We start from the raw sequence: 15,805 nt of genomic DNA, 5'->3' as shown, positions 1-15,805 counted from the left end.
TTTAAACTACTAATAAGAACTGTGTGGGTTTTGTTTTTTTTTAAGATTTTATTTATTTAGGCAGAGAGAGACAGAGTGAAAGAGAGAACACAAGCAGGGGGAGTGGGAGAGGGAGAAGCAAGCTTCCCACTGAGCAAAGATCCTGATGTGGGGCTTGATCCCAGGACCCTGGGACCATGACTTGAGTCCAAGGCAGACGTTTAACAACTGAGCCACCCAGGTGCTCCACTAATGAGAACTGTTTAACTGATGAGGAAGTTGATTTATATAGAATCCTTCCTTGAACCTAAACAAGCCTATCCAGTCAAACCATTTATATACTCTTTCTCCTCACCACACTCCTGTTGCCTATGCCCTACCCCCTCCAAAATCTTCAGGAGGGGAGATCCCCCCTCCCCCTGCAAGCCTTCTCACTGCAACCACGTGCTGTCTGATGTCCATTGGCACTTCCTGTGACATTCTACCTTTCCCTCCCCTGAGCCTCTTTTACATTCTCCTTATTCTCTTCTATTTTATTTATTCTAAGCTCCTGCAGCACCCATGCTTGCTGTTGTAGGCCCACTGCTTAACACCATGTATCTCATTTAAGGTTCTAATATGCCAGAGAGACCCCATGGACTTGGCCTTGATTTAGGAAAGAATTTCAAGAAGTTGGTGTGTCTGCAGAAGCATAGGGTTGGGAAATTAGATTATTAAAATATAGACTCAGTACAGATAGTACTATAATCACACTTTTGGTGTTTTTTTTCTCCATGGGAAACCATAGATGAAGAAACATTTGAATCTGGTAAGTAAAAAATGAGTCTTTGGTTTTGATTTTTAAGAGTCTGTTCTACATTTTGGTATATTTAAACCCACATTTAGGGACATCATACGATGATTGTTTAAATATCTCAACAGTATGGTTGTGAGATATTATATGCTTCGCCCTCATTGGTGCTTCTTATGAGGGGCATTTTGGGGCTCTGTGGGAAGCTGGGAAGTATGCACATAACCGGATAACTTCCCACTTACGTTGATTCTAAATTTCCTGTTTTTAGTTAGATAGTTGGTCTGTTTATTTGTCAGAGAGAGAGACAGAGAGAGAGGGAGGGAGCACAAGCAGGGGGAGCAGCGGCAGGAGAGGGAGAAGCAGATTCCACTGGACACGTGGCTCCGTGTTAGGGACTGGCTTAATTTTTATTGCCTCTGGATCATAGTCCTCCTTTGCTCTGTGTTCAACTCCTCATTTTTCTGGAAGACAGTCTACACATGAACACCGTGGCTGAGTCCCAGAGGTATTTGTGGCATCTGTGGACGGAGAGGCGGTCCGGGGGAGTGGGTAAAGCCAGGGACTGGAGCCAGGCTGTCCCAGTAGAATCCCGCTCTGTGACTCATTTCCTGTGGGTCCTCCTTCACGTCACCCCTCTGCCCCACATCTAAAGCAAGAAAAATAACTTATACAAGTAAAGTGCTTAGGATGTAAGCGGTACACGAGCACAGTTAGCATTGTAAGTCCTCTCGCTCTGGATGGGCATTCCGCAGCCACGTCTCTAATCACTGCAGAAGAACGCGTGTGGCCCCGCTTAGTTATTGGGCTGTGCCCCTTCTGGACCCCTCTTAGTCAAAAGATTGAGAACGCCCCTGTACCTTCTGAACCCAACTCACTGAGGAGGTCATTTAAGGAACAATGAGCCCCCAGCTGGCAGGTTTCCTAAGCAAGTATCTCTTGATATTTATTCATGATGCTTAATTCTGTTACTTAGAGCTCTAAGTGGATCATTCCATCTCTTTGGTTTGGGACTCAACTCTTCTCTGAATGTGGTACCCTGTGACCTCCTCGCATTTTTCCAGGGGGTGATGATATAGTCTAATTAGTAATGCCATTAAAAACAAAGCAATAGAGAAGATGGGTGTTTTAAGACATCTAGAAAATGCTTTGTGTTCAGTTCCCCCTGTCTCCAGTGGCCAGCTGGAGAAGGCCGTGTGTCTCTGCACCCAGTGAGAGGTAAAGAAGGAGGATGCTCAGGCCAGAGGCTGCTGTAGTCCCTGCCCGAGGGCCACTTCACAGGACTGCGTATGGCCTCTGGAGAGGAGAGAGGAGGCTCACAGCAGTTGCCTTCCTATAATTTCTCTCTCTCTCAAGCCCTATTTTGTGCCGACCAGTAAAGAGAAGTCTCCCCGGACAAAATGCCCTCAGAGAGAATGTAGGTAAGCTGCAGAAAAAGTTATTGTTCCCCGAGCAGCATAGTCGGTCCAATGAGTCCCCAGCCCCCAACCGTATGTATGTCTCTCATTCGCCTTCCCAGGCCGACCCGAGTTACAGCCTGCTCTAGGGGTGACCTGAATGCCTCGCTTTTGTGTTGGTCTTTATTGGCTGGCCAACTTGATCTTCTCAAAGTCTTAACTTTTTTCTATTTCTTCACTCACGCAAATATCCAGAGGAGCTTTCAGAAGGTAATTATTTGTTTTCATGTCCTGGACAATCCACCTGGAGCTATAGTTAAGATCTTGCAGTGCTTCCATGTGCATGCGTGACAGGATACATTTCAAGAGAATATATTTTAAGGGTGAAATCAGTGGTGAGATATTCAATTTCATAGAAAAATATTTAAAAATGAACAATGAAAGTAGTTAAGCTATGAATATATCCTTAATTGAGCACTTCCGTAAGAGACTCTTAACTACAGAGAACAAATGGAGGGTTGCTGGAGGGGAGATGGGTTGGGGGATGGGTTAAATGGGGGATGGGTATCAAGGAGTGTACTTGTTGTGTTGAGAACTGGGTGTATATGTAAGGATAAATCACTAAATTCTGCTCCTGAAACCAATATTAAACGATATGTTAGCTAAGTAGAATTTAAATAAAAATTTGAAAAAGAAAAAAAAATCTAAGAAAAAAAAACCTTACTAACATATTTCAGTTAGAAAAATGTGCTTACTTATCAGACGATGGGATTGATATTGGTGTGTTTTCTTTGTATTTTAAAATATATGTTTTTTAAAAAGTTAAGAAGAAAAGGTTGTATATGTTAATTCATTCTACAGACAAAGGCTCTTTATATATTTCCACGATCAGAACAGAGTTGCATAAGTGAAAAGGAACATATATTTGTAAAAAGTAATTTGAAAATGACATTTTTATAACAGCTTTTTTTCTTTTTTTTCCTGGAGTTTTAAGAATTTTTCTGAGACCCCAGTAGAAGCAGAGGTGGAGTTTAAATAAGTTCTAGGTGCTTCAGTCCCCTTGGGATCAGTGTTCCTCACCCTTGTCCCTCAGATTCCTGGACAGTGAGAAACATTTGGCAACTATAGAGCAAATACTAATTTTGTACAGAATAAACCATTTTATCAGGGAGAAAATAAAAACCCATCTTTAACAAAAGGACTAATTATAGGTCCTGCAGAACACCATTTCTACAGTTGAAGCCAAAGCCAATTTACCTGTTCCCTTCTTTAAGACAGTATTCTTTGGGCCTGTTTAACAATGTATACCTAATTTTTATTTGTTTTTCTGTGACTCAGTATCTTTCTTGTCACTTTAAACCAGTGTAAAATAGCTTTTTGTTTCAATTGTACTTGACAGAATATATTCAGTGTTTTGGTAAAATTCTGAAGAGTTTTCACATAGTTTGGTGCATGTGAGAGACTGGAAAATGGCAAGAAGCCATTCAAGATGAATTCAGCTGTGTTGACGTCTACTGAAATGTGTCACTTGCAGATCTGAAGATAATTTCATGCCCCTGTTCTAAGTAAACTTCTCCTTCTCCTTCACATTTTCTGTTCGGGCCATTCTCTGTGTTCCAGACAAGGAGGAATTTGTTGGCTCTGGTCAGAAGTTCTTTATCGGTAGGTAATGATTAATAAGAGGCCAGTTATTGTCACTTGTCAAGTTTTATTCATACCATCTTGACTCTTCTGAAAGCTTCTTTTGCCGATGAACATTTCCAGACTTGTTCTTTGTTCTGCTTTCCCTCTATCCTCCAACTCCTTTTTTGGATCAATATTCTGCTGTGTTGATCGTTCATTACAATTCATCTGTTTTCCACTGGATATGTCTTAATTATTCATTACAAATCTTTGGTTCTCTTCCAGACTGTCCCATGACACACTTATTTTACTCAAAAGAGACCCATTCTCTGACTACTAAACTTGGTTTTAATGGCCACATTTCTGTCAACTGGGCAGAGCTTTCTGAAGGACCCATTTAAAGGCTCACGCAAACCCATGCTGAGCCTCCTCCAAGAGATAGCAGGGTCTGTAAAGTGAAATGTTGGTTCCTCAGGCCTGAATATAATTGGAATCATTGAGAGAGCTTTAAAAACAAAACAAAACAAAAAAACCCATGAGTCCACTTTTCTGCATCCCTTTGGAATAACTCAGCCCCGATGCCATTAGGTAGGCCAAAGGAGCAGGCGTACACAAAGGTGGAGAAGCAGCAGCCTGGGGAGGGGCATCACTGAACTATGTGAGGAGAGTGTTTGTGCGGGGAATGTTGTTGACTGGTACAGGTTGTCAGGGCCAGAGCAAGGTGAGGAGGACTGTGGCCATCACTTGGGCTCTGACACCTCGCAGCCTCTACAAAGATGGCGTCCTCAACTCGCGTGGGCTCTGACACTTTCTGCTAGGTTGCCAACGTCACTCGTCCCTCATCCTGCACAGGTACTTGTGACCAATACAGTAAGTAAATATACTGAGGACAATTAGGTTTCTCAGTGTTAGAGAAAGGAGTTACACATGCGGCGAGGGTGGGGACAGGTGGCTGGAATGGATCCTGTGGTGTTGATTTGGCATTGTAGATATTGGTGTGAACTCGTGGTGTTCGACATATATAGATAGATATAGTGCACGTGTGTGTGTGTGTGTGTGTGTGTGTGTGTGTTTCTATACACAAAGAGTCCCAAGCTCTACCTCAGGGAAGGACTGGGAACAGCAACAGAGGACTTCCTCAGAAACATAAACCATGTCACACCCATTTCTCTACCACCCAGTGACTTCTCAGTCCACCTGAACCACAATCCAACACCGGGCTGGAGCCCGCGGCCACCTCCCCTGCTTCCTCTCCAGCCCCATTTCCTACCATTCTCCCTCCTGCTCACCACCCTGCCCCGCTCGGGCCTCCTTGTGTTTCCCCCTCATTCCCCGAGCCCTCTTTTCTCTGCACCTTAGCACTTGCTGTTCCCTTAGCCTGGGTTGCTTTTCCCCCAGACGCCTCCTCACCTGGCTCCAGGGCTTCACTCTCCCGCCCGCTCAACGTCAGCTTTTCACACACACTTTGCTTGAACCACCTGCGTGAGGAAGCACCGCCATCGCTCTCTATCCCCGGACCCTTCTAAGCACTTATTTTTATTGATGGGTTTACTTTCCTCTCTCCTCCTCCATGAAATGTAAACCAGGAGGAAACGGGTTTGAGGTGATCAGCCCCCGGGGGGCCCAGCACCCGGCGCATCCGGTGGGCACTGGGTGCCGCCGAGGCAACACGGTGTGGGGAGGGGGTGCGTCCTGCTCTTCTTCCTTCGCGCTGCGTCTTACTTTCCGCCTTCAGACGGCCACGAGGAAGCTCGGTCGCACTCGCCCACGGCAGCCCCCGAAGGCTCGGTCAGGCGTGGCGGGGGACGTGCTGTCTCCTGGCTGCACGTGACGTCCCGTGCCTTCCCACCCTCGCAGCTGGCTTCCGCCGCAGCATGCGCCTTTGTCGCCGCAAGTCGCACCTGGGCCAGCTGGGCACCGGGCTGGGCGGTGCGGGCGGCGGCCTCCCCGCGCCCGGCGCCCCCTACGAGGAGGTGATCCGGTACCAGCGCCGCCCGTCGGAGCAGCACCGCCTCGTCGTGCTGGTCGGTACGTCCCTGCCCGCAGAGGCTCTCCGCCTCCTTCTCCACACGGCAGTGTGGCCTTGGGAGTGGTGGCAACAGCAGCATTCTTTAGCGACTCCCATATAAACACCTTAAACACACACACACACACACACACACACACACACACACACACACACACACACACACACCCTGTTTTCTATGTATGTGTTTATAAATAAAACCGTGGTCCCACGCTTTTATGGACGACAGAGGAGCGTCGTATGCCCGGTGTATGTGTACCGGGGTAATAACAGGCTGTATTATGTGAAGCTTGTCTTTTTTTTTTTTTTTTTTAAGATTTTATTTATTTATTTGACAGAGATCACAAGTAGGCAGGGAGGCAGAGGGGGAAGCAGGCTCCCCGCTGAGCAGGGACGGGGCTTAATCCCAGGACCCTGAGATCATGCCCTGAGCCAAAGGCAGAGGCTTTAAGCCACTGAGCCACCCGGGCGCCCCTTTAAAACCTGTTTAGAGTTCACTTTATAAGCGTAGGTGAGTAGTCCCCTAGACTGTATTATCAGTCTGTATCAGAAACAAGAATCTTTAAGATCTATTTCCCTACGACATTTGTAATCACCTTCTGTAGAGCAGTGTTTGGAGTTTTTTGGCCTGTGTCTCTGGCGCCGCGGAGCAGGGCAAGTACAGTGCTGCGGGCACCTGCTTTCGCGAGCGCGAGCTCTGCCAAGCCCGGCCGGCAGCAGTAGTAAGGCCAGTCTCGCGCGTGTCTCCGCATGCTCCAACTGTGACCGAGGGAGGCCGCTGTGGAGCGGAACAGCGCGCCTCGCAGCCATCCCCGGCTGCAGATTCGGCAGGGCTCTGTGCAAACGGAAAATGCTAGAGCTTATGATGAACATTCTGGGGCGCCTGGGTGGCACAGTGGGGTAAGACCCCCACTCTTGGTTTCATCTCGGGTCCTGATCTCAAAGTTGTGAGATGGAGCCCGGCGTCAGGTTCCCCGCTGGGCATGGAGTCTGCCTAAGATTCTCCACCCCGGCCGGCCTCTCCCCCTCGTGCTCTCTCCATCTCTCTCTCTCTGAAATAAATAAATACATCTTAAAAATAAAAAAAAGTTTAACATTTCAATATGGCAAAGGAAGAGCATTAAGCCTAAGCACGGACCCTATGTAACTGCTTGAATTCAGCCCTGACTTGAGTTAGACATGGGGTGCTGACTCTCAGAACTGGTAATTCTAGGGGCTGATTTCTGGGTTGTGATGCGATAAACACTTCGTTTGTCGGGAAAGGTAGATTGTCTCAGATTATCTGAAACGAGGCCAGGCAATTCTCCCAACATTAGATTACTTCGCTGGGGTGACCGGTTCCTGTAACTCCCCAGCTGATTTCTGGGATGTGGAAGAAGTGTGGGTTACTCCCTGGGTCCCCAGGAAAATGCTCAAGAGCTTTCCGGAATTGTTTCCGTTTGTGAAAAGATATGTAATTTCCTGAAAAACATTTGCTCTCAGATGTCTTCAGTAGAAGAACTGAAATGATGATGTCACCACACAATTATGTTTATCCACGTCTAATGATTTCTGTATGTGGCTTTTTGTGTTTAGGACCTTCTGGGGTTGGAGTCAATGAACTGAGAAGACAACTTATTGAACTTAATCCTGAGCATTTCCAGAGTGCTGTGCCGCGTAGGTGTGCCTTTTCTTTCCTAGCGGTTCATGTTTTGGTCAAACTGTCTTTGCCTCCGCAGATGCACTGATCTCATTTTAACTATGCCATACCATCTTTGTTGTCAAAATAAAAGACACAAGGGATAGTCCTTATACAATATTTTGAACTATATTTATTTAAATAGAGGGAGTTGATTCATGGCCGTGTTGCTGGCGAGGCTTTTAAAAGGTGACGGTCTCTTTTCCATTTCTTAACAATCATATAGATGACCCTTCGGGAAAACTAACAATATTTGGTAATAATAGCTAAGTCATAATAGTACTTACTATCTTCCCGGCACTGTGCTTGGCACTTTAAATGCCCTATCTTATCTTTTAAAATTTTAATATATGCAGAGGTAATTTTATGTAAACTGTGTGATCATACCACGTAAGAGCAAGTGCACGTGGGTGCTTTCCCTTCACTTCAGTTCCAGAGAGGAACTTAGAGAAATGAACAGAAAGCTTAGTATTGTTCCCTGCAGTTTAGGGGACACAGAAGACTGGTGTCAGAATTATCCTTGGAAAATCTGAAGAATTTAGAGTGGTCAGGGGCTGTGGTTTGGGAAGTTGCTGCCCTTTTAGAACTCAGAAATGACGAGCTGGAATAAAGATGGATTTGAGATACTTGGTGGTGGTGGCGGTGGTGGTAGGGTTTGCAGAATAACCCATGCGTCCTCCAGGAGAGCAGAGCCACATTTACATGTCTGCCAAGTCTAAAAGAAACCTGTAGTATCCGGCATCAGCATCAGCATCATTTTCCTGCTCTTTCCTCTCCTCTCTGCACTCTAGCCTTGGATAGACATAAAACTGGGGAGGAACAGTAGAAAGGCAATGAAAGGGAAGGGAAGAAGTGAATCCTACTTCCTTTCCTGACTTCTTGCTTTTCTGACTGCAACTTTTGTGGCGGCAGCAAGTCAGAGCCAGATGTGGGGAGGAGGAGAAGCCCACAATAGGAATGAAATTCAAAATTTTGATTATTACATGGGAATGGAATTTCATTCCATTTTTATTTGTTATTTATAATATATAAATATATTTAATATAAGTTATATTAAATATATAAATATAATAAATTTATGATTACTTTGAGACTGTGTTTTGTGGCACAAATGATGGTGGCCTTTTTTTTTTTTAAACTAAGAGTAATCAAAAGAGTCATGGTAACTGCTAGATTTTCATCCAGAGCCAGAAGAAGGTCTTGTCCCACAGAAGGCAGTAGGTGACAGAAAATGTTGCCTTCTGGTCACATACCTTAGCTTGTGCTTTCCAAACATTGTTCACACATGTAAGAATGGGCATTGATCTCCAGCACAAAAACTACAAAAGAAAGTGCCATTTGTCAAGAACGTAGATAAAAATAAAATTCCCACAGAACATAGAAGAATTGTAAGGAGTATGGCTAGCCATCCTTCAAGGTGAGAAAATGTGCATATTTTGCTTTTTAAACTGAGTGCATAGTTTTAAGTTTATGATGAATACCTCTAGTTTTGCACCCATTCACAGATTTTTAACCCACTGTATAAAATATAGATAGAACCACGGAGGAGTCATCTTGTGTTTATATTTACATAGTTTATTATAACCTGAGAGCTATAGTGTTTTACTGGAATTATTTTTCAATACGAAGCTATAGGAGAAGTGGCATAACTGTGGGAACTGTAAGGATCTGCCGAGAGGCTTTGCATAAAGAACAAAGCCAGGGCGTCTGGTGGCTCAGTTGCTTGAGCGCCTCTCTTGGTTTTGGCTCTGGTTGTGATCTTGGGGTCATGAGATCAAGTCCTGCATTGGCTCTGCACTCAATGTGGCGTTTGTTTGAGATTCTTTTCCTCTCCCTCTGCCTCCCCACCCCCCTAACAAGTTGCCTGTGCACATGTACACTCTCTCTCTAAAACGAATGAACAAACTCCTTTAAAAAAAGAAAAAACAAAAATGACCCTCAGATGACATTTGCCTTTTGAGCCTCTTGAATGTTCATAATGCCTTTCATCATTTAGGGCCTATTCCAACTCCTACTTGGTCATTCCCATGCGCTGGTATTATCACGTGTTCATATATTTCATTCTTAAACTTTGGCAAATGCAAAAACTCCATTTTTTCAATGAACATGGAGAAATTGTGGTAATGCAGATGAAGGGACTACCAGCTTTGCAATATACATAGGACACTGGGTTGGAACTGTGTTTCGCTCATCTTTGTGTTCTAAGAACCGAACATATCTGGAACAGAAGGAGTCGGTACACATTAGTTGAATAAATAGGTGAACAGATAATACATCACTTTTACTTACTCAGTGAGCTTGTGTTTCTGTACCAAGTACTATTTAAGTTGGAGAATATATAATAAAAGAATAAGACTGAATTCAGTCTCCACCAATCTTTCCCTTCTGGATATCCCCCCAAATTAATCACCATCTCACTGAGCCATCAATACATTGCGGCAAGACTGCAGACTATCATGGGGTCTCTCCATTTCAAATCAGAGACAATCTGGTGTAGTAGAAAATACTAGTCTAGGAGGAGTCAGAACAGCTAGGTTCTTGTTTGCAACTTTGCTTTTCATTAGTCTGTATGCACAAGCAAGTTAGTGACTTTCTAAAATCTTCAGTTATTTATTAGTAAACTTTGGATAATAATGTTTCATCTGGCTACGTGTGTGACAAATGAAACGGGATCTTGGGACATGCACTTGCTACACAGAAGATATCTTATGTGCTGGGGCCTTTAGGCCTCACACATCATCCACTCATGCCTGCTTTGAAGTAAGAGCCGGTACCCCTTAGGGCCTTCCCACCTGGCTTAACACCTGACACATTAATGTCCACACTGTGAGCACTTAAAAAAGGTTTCTAGATGAACTGATTTTTTTCCCCTAAAGATTTTATTTATTTGACAGAGATCACAAGTAGGCAGAGAGGCAGGCAGAGAGAGGGAGGAGGAAGCAGGCTCTCCACTGAGCAGAGAGCCCGATGCGGGGCTCGATCCCAGGACCCTGGGATCATGACCCGAGCTGAAGGCACAGGCTTTAACCCACTGAGCCACCCAGGCACCCCTAGATGAACTGGTTTTGAGGTGAGAACTTCTTTCTTATCACCAATTCAGGATCTCTCTTTTTGGTTCCAGCATTTTATTTATCTGTTTATGTATTCATTTATTTTTATTGATTGGACATCTTTATCTAAATGCATATTGGTACTAAATCAAAACATTTTGTAGATTCTAAAGCTCTTTTAAAAATTCCATATTTTGATAGATACCACTCGCTCCAAAAAGAGTTACGAAATGGATGGACGTGAGTATCACTATGTGTCAAAAGAAGTATTTGAAAGCCTCGTGTATAGTCACAGGTAAGCTAGACGTTCAGAATCTGGTTCTCCCCTTTGGTTATTTTACCTTCAAAAGAGATCCATTATTTTTATGCGTTATCTAAAGCTCCCAGGATAATTCCTTTTGTTTCTGAAGAGTTAAGCAAGGAAATGTAAACTGATACACTTGTACACTAACTCATTGGGTTTGGAGTGGGAGCAGAATTGAATTGCAAATTTTAGAGACTTGGAGAAAGAGTTAAGTCCTAGATCTCCTAATATTTTTTTTTTCTCCTGTTGATTTTCCACTCATTCTTCATTTCTTGTGCTAGTAAAGTCCACGTATTTATATCCTATGTTACTACTAGTAATATTTTACTGGTAGAAAGAGTTCTTGTTTTCCTTGTGGCACCCTTGCAGGATGCTCGAGCATGGTGAGTACAAAGGCCACCTATATGGCACCAGTGTGGATGCTGTTCAAACAGTCCTTGATGAGGGAAAGATCTGTGTCATGGACTTAGAGCCCCAGGTATGTCTGTGGTGGAGCATTTCCCATCTGCCCAAGGTAATGAATGTCATGCGTTTGTGCACATGCTGTAGGTTGAGGTCGAGACATTTTATTCTGTTAGTCTTTTAGGGATAAGACCACTTACCATATCTAAGGGCTGGGATTATATGTGAGGGAACATTTTGCCAATATTTTGTCTTTAGTTAGGAAAGAAGTCTTGCTTCTCACATACCAAAAGAGAACTGAGCTGGTGGCTATAAAAAAAGTTAGAATTCTGCTTTGACCTTGATCGCAAAGGCATCAAGGACATTGGCAGGGGGAAAAAGATGTTGCCTGACACCGGGAGGGGAGGTTCCTGTGTGGTTGCGTCTACAGCTACCTCTATGAGACCATATGTGGGATGGGGCAGACGCGAGCATGTTAAGATAAAGAGTACACAGTGGGGGCGCCTGGGTGGCTCAGTGAGTTAAAGCCTCTGCCTTTGGCTCAGGTCATGATCTCAGAGTCCTGGGATTAAGCCCCGCATGGGGCTTTCTGCTCAGCGGGAACCTGCTTCCCTTTCTCTCTCTCTGCCTGCCTGCCTCTCTGCCTACTTGTGATCTCTGTCAAATAAATAAATAAAATCTTAAAAAAAAAAAGAGTACATAATGTGTAGGCTCCATTTTCTTGATCCTTGTATTTTGGGGTTTTTTTGTACTCATTTAAAAATATACCACATGCATTAAAGACAATCAGGGGACAAGACAGTTGTTCTTCCTTGGGTCCAGGCTGGTGGTCAGTGTGAAGGTGTCGGTAGTATACGATATAACATAATAACAAGAGGAAAGGGAAGTGAGAGTGAAACAGAACTGATCCACCTTTAGAGTTTGTCTTTGTCTTTGTGCCATGAAATTATGTATAGAATCCCATTCTCAGATTTCATTAGGGTGTTATGACTAGTAAGAGGAAGAGCCAGTTTAAACTTAATTTTGATTCTAGAACCCTCTCTCTTAATTATTAAAATACTTATTTTTAGATTTGAGGACTTGGGGGCAAAGGAGAAGAAATAAAAATAAATTAGCTAAAAATAATTGCTGATTTCTGTTCTTAGAACTTTTGAGAACGTTCGTGTTGACTCTAAGAATTTAAGACTTCTATTTTTAAATGTGCACTTAATTTTTCTGTATAGGGTATTCAATTAGCTCGAACCCAGGAACTGAAGCCCTATGTCATATTTATAAAGCCATCTAGCATGAGCTGTATGAAGCAATCTCGGAAAAATGCCAAGATCATTACAGACTACTTTGTGGACATGAAGTTCAAGGTAAGATACAGAAGAAATAGATGAATGTATTTTTTTTTTTTCCTAGTGAAAACTCACTGTATTGTTTCTACAACATCCCTATGTTAAGGAGTATGATTTTTGTTTCTAATTAAAAATGCCCTTACTATTTACCCATTTTACTGGACATGATTTGCAGATATTAAATAAAGTTTAATAAATGCTATGATGCTGCTCTTATTTTTTTCTTTTTTCTTGTCTAGCTTAAGGAAAAAAAGAACTCCAACCACAGTTTGCAAAACCGCATGGAAATTGGGTGTGCATAAGATTGACACTTACGTTTTATTATTTACTGTATGAAAAAGTTTGAGAATTTACTTTAAAAAAGTGAAGGGGGAGCCTGGGTAGCTCAGTCGGTTAAGTGTCTGTGTTCAACTTAGGTCATGATCTGGGTCCTAGGATGGAGCCCCCACCCCATTCCCTGCTGAGCAGGGAATTTGCTTACCCCTCTCCCTGCTTGTGCATACTCTCGCTCAAATAAAGAAATAAATAAATAAACAAACAAATAAATAAGATCTTTTTTAAAATTCTATAGTGAATATATCTTATCTGTAATGTGAGGTATCTGTATAAAATGTATTTCTAAATGCAAACATGTATTAATGATGATGGAAATTATATAGGGCCTACGACAGGTGGGATTAATCAGTGAATTCTTCCTAGAATAGTTTCCAATTTTTAAAAAATTAAATCCACCTTAACTATTTTAAATCATCATAAACATTCAGCAAGATGTATAAATCTTATGTGTAACAGCTGAATGAATTTTTATGTGTGCCTGCACCCAGATAACCATCACTTAGATCAAGATACTACACTTATTTGTGTGTGTGTGTGTGTATATGTTAAAAAACACATAAAACACAAAAATTACCATCCTAACCATTCTTTTTAAAAAGATTTTACTTATTTAACAGAGAGAGAGAGAGAACACAAGCAGGGGGAGTAGGAGAGGGAGAAGCAGGCTTCCCACTGAGCAGAGATCCTGATGTGGGGCTCGATCCCAGGACCCTGGGATCATGACCCAAGCCGAAGGTAGACACTTATCACTTGAGCCACCTAGGCTCCCCCCGTCCTAACCATTTTTAACTGTACAGTTCCGTAGTGTTAAGTATGTTTACATTGTGAAACAGATCTCTAGAACTTTTTCATCTTATAAAACTGAAATTAAACATCACAAATGTGTATGCATCAAAAATTTGCATGTCTTCCTTGCATAGGGTCCATGTTAATCTGCATTGTTTCCAATTTAATACATTGATGCTGAAGTGAGCAAGAGGTATATTTATATAATCCCTTGTTATTAATTCTATCTTCATACTTCTTGTGATTACTCTATGAAAGTCTGATTCTTTAGTTTGCATTTCAGATAGTGAAGTCCATGGATATATTCTCTGAATATTACGAGCATTTACAATTGTGTTCCCATTTTTATGGTGATCTAAACAAATTAACAAAATTGTTTCTGGGTCACGAGTATGGTCATCTTATAAAGGAGTACTGTCACAACATTTCAGTGCCTGCATTTGTATATGTGTTTATGATTGTACAGGCAACAAGTTGTATATTTTAATTGTTGTGGACAAATAAGAAAATAACAGCAATGAGTTTAATGCATAGTGCCAAATGAAGGTCAGCTGACCTTCATTAAATGAGCATTTCATAATAGTGGAAATAGAAAATATTAAAGGTGAATTAGGTCATGTCATCATGAAGCAAAGGACAATTAGGGTATATCTAATTCAATAGAAACAGATCATACCATACTCATGTTGAAAGTGGCAAAATAATGTCATTCTTACCAGTATTTAATTTCAGGAACTGTTATTTTACCTTATAAAAGTCCATCTTTGAAATTTATGTATAAGTTTTATGTTCAACTGATAATTTTTTTTCCTTTTTCTTTCTCTTTCTTTCTTTTTTTGTTTTGTTTTAAACAGTTTGAAAGCAGTTCGAGTGTTTAGATAATAGAATAAGATAATTTAAGTCCAAATGGGAAGTTGAGGGGATTGTTCTGGCTACCATTTCTTTGTTTTGCAAAACCTTGACCAGGGAAACATTAAGTAAGGCTAAAGATAGAAAACATAAATTTTGTGGTTTAGAATAGAGGACATTTATTTGACCTAAGTGTTTTTATCAATAGCTTCACAACTGAACGTAACAGCAAAACAAATTGTGCATCATTTCTATTTATCTCATTAAGTCTGTGCTATCCATATTTTTCTACCTCTCATAAAGGATGAAGATCTACAAGAGATGGAGGATTTAGCCCAAAAAATGGAAGCACAGTTTGGCCAATTTTTTGATCACGTGATTGTGAATGACCACTTGCAAGATGCATGTGCCCAGTTGGTGTCTGCCATTCAGAAGGCTCAGGAGGAGCCTCAGTGGGTACCAGCAACATGGGTTTCCTCGGATACTGAGTCTTAAGGAAGACCTCCTGCTTAATGCTGGAGTTTTAACAATATTCATCTACTACAGAGCTCTGGAGTAACAGCTGCAATCTGAAACAGTAGTATTTGCCCCATTATAGCATATGCAGATGTAAACGTGGTGCAATTTATTAATTAATCTTATTTGAAAAACAAAATTGCATTGTATACATATAGAGTTACCTTCTTGGCTTTCAGGGAAAAAAATGTTTTCCTTTTCCTCATATGTAGCAATGATAAGAATTCAAATAATGTTAAGCCACTGAGTATGAAAACCTTTTATAGATTTTGTATGGTCTTTGTACAATTCAGATAAGAGAGTTTCCCTAAATAAAATAAGTAGTACTTAATTCCAGAAACTGTATTTAACCTCATGAAATTTCTGTTTTATGAAAATGGCTTTTCCAAAAAGTGCCTACTTGACTGACTCGGTAAGAAAAAAGAGTTAATGTACACATTTCACATCTAACATGAAAATTTATAGAAATGGCACTGCCGTCATCATTTATACATCAGTTCTACAAGGAAAAATTTATTCTTTTGATCAGAATTGTAACAATCATTAATTTGCCTAAAAGCCAATATCCACATCATGCCTAAATTAGGAAAGGGCAATTGACTTTAGTCCTAGAGACTCATATCTGAGAAAAGCATAAGATGAGAATGCTATTCCAGGAAGTCTTTCTTTTTTTTTCTTTCCTAGGTCTTGAGACTTCCAGTCAATCTTGCTACCCCTGTATCTGTCTTC

The 15,805-nt window shown here is 41.8% G+C and overlaps 1 protein-coding gene across 1 annotated transcript in view; it reads left to right on the top strand.

Annotated features, from left to right (window-relative positions):
- LOC111144262 (membrane palmitoylated protein 4) overlaps positions 1-15,207 on the top strand; it is a 36,180-nt gene extending 20,973 nt beyond the window's left edge. Inside the window, exons 11-17 of the mRNA XM_022498490.1 lie at positions 3,787-3,828; positions 5,647-5,817; positions 7,391-7,471; positions 10,745-10,838; positions 11,217-11,325; positions 12,473-12,607; positions 14,864-15,207. Coding sequence (XP_022354198.1) covers positions 3,787-3,828; positions 5,647-5,817; positions 7,391-7,471; positions 10,745-10,838; positions 11,217-11,325; positions 12,473-12,607; positions 14,864-15,055 — 824 coding nt within the window. The 3' untranslated portion in view covers positions 15,056-15,207. The remainder of the gene's footprint in view (positions 1-3,786; positions 3,829-5,646; positions 5,818-7,390; positions 7,472-10,744; positions 10,839-11,216; positions 11,326-12,472; positions 12,608-14,863) is intronic.
- Positions 15,208-15,805: the final 598 nt, after the last annotated feature.

Source organism: Enhydra lutris, unplaced genomic scaffold (genome assembly GCF_002288905.1).
Source record: "Enhydra lutris kenyoni isolate GAN:26980312 unplaced genomic scaffold, ASM228890v2 scaffoldscaffold1, whole genome shotgun sequence".
NCBI lineage: Eukaryota > Metazoa > Chordata > Mammalia > Carnivora > Mustelidae > Enhydra > Enhydra lutris.
This window is presented reverse-complemented; position numbering and strand designations above follow the sequence as displayed.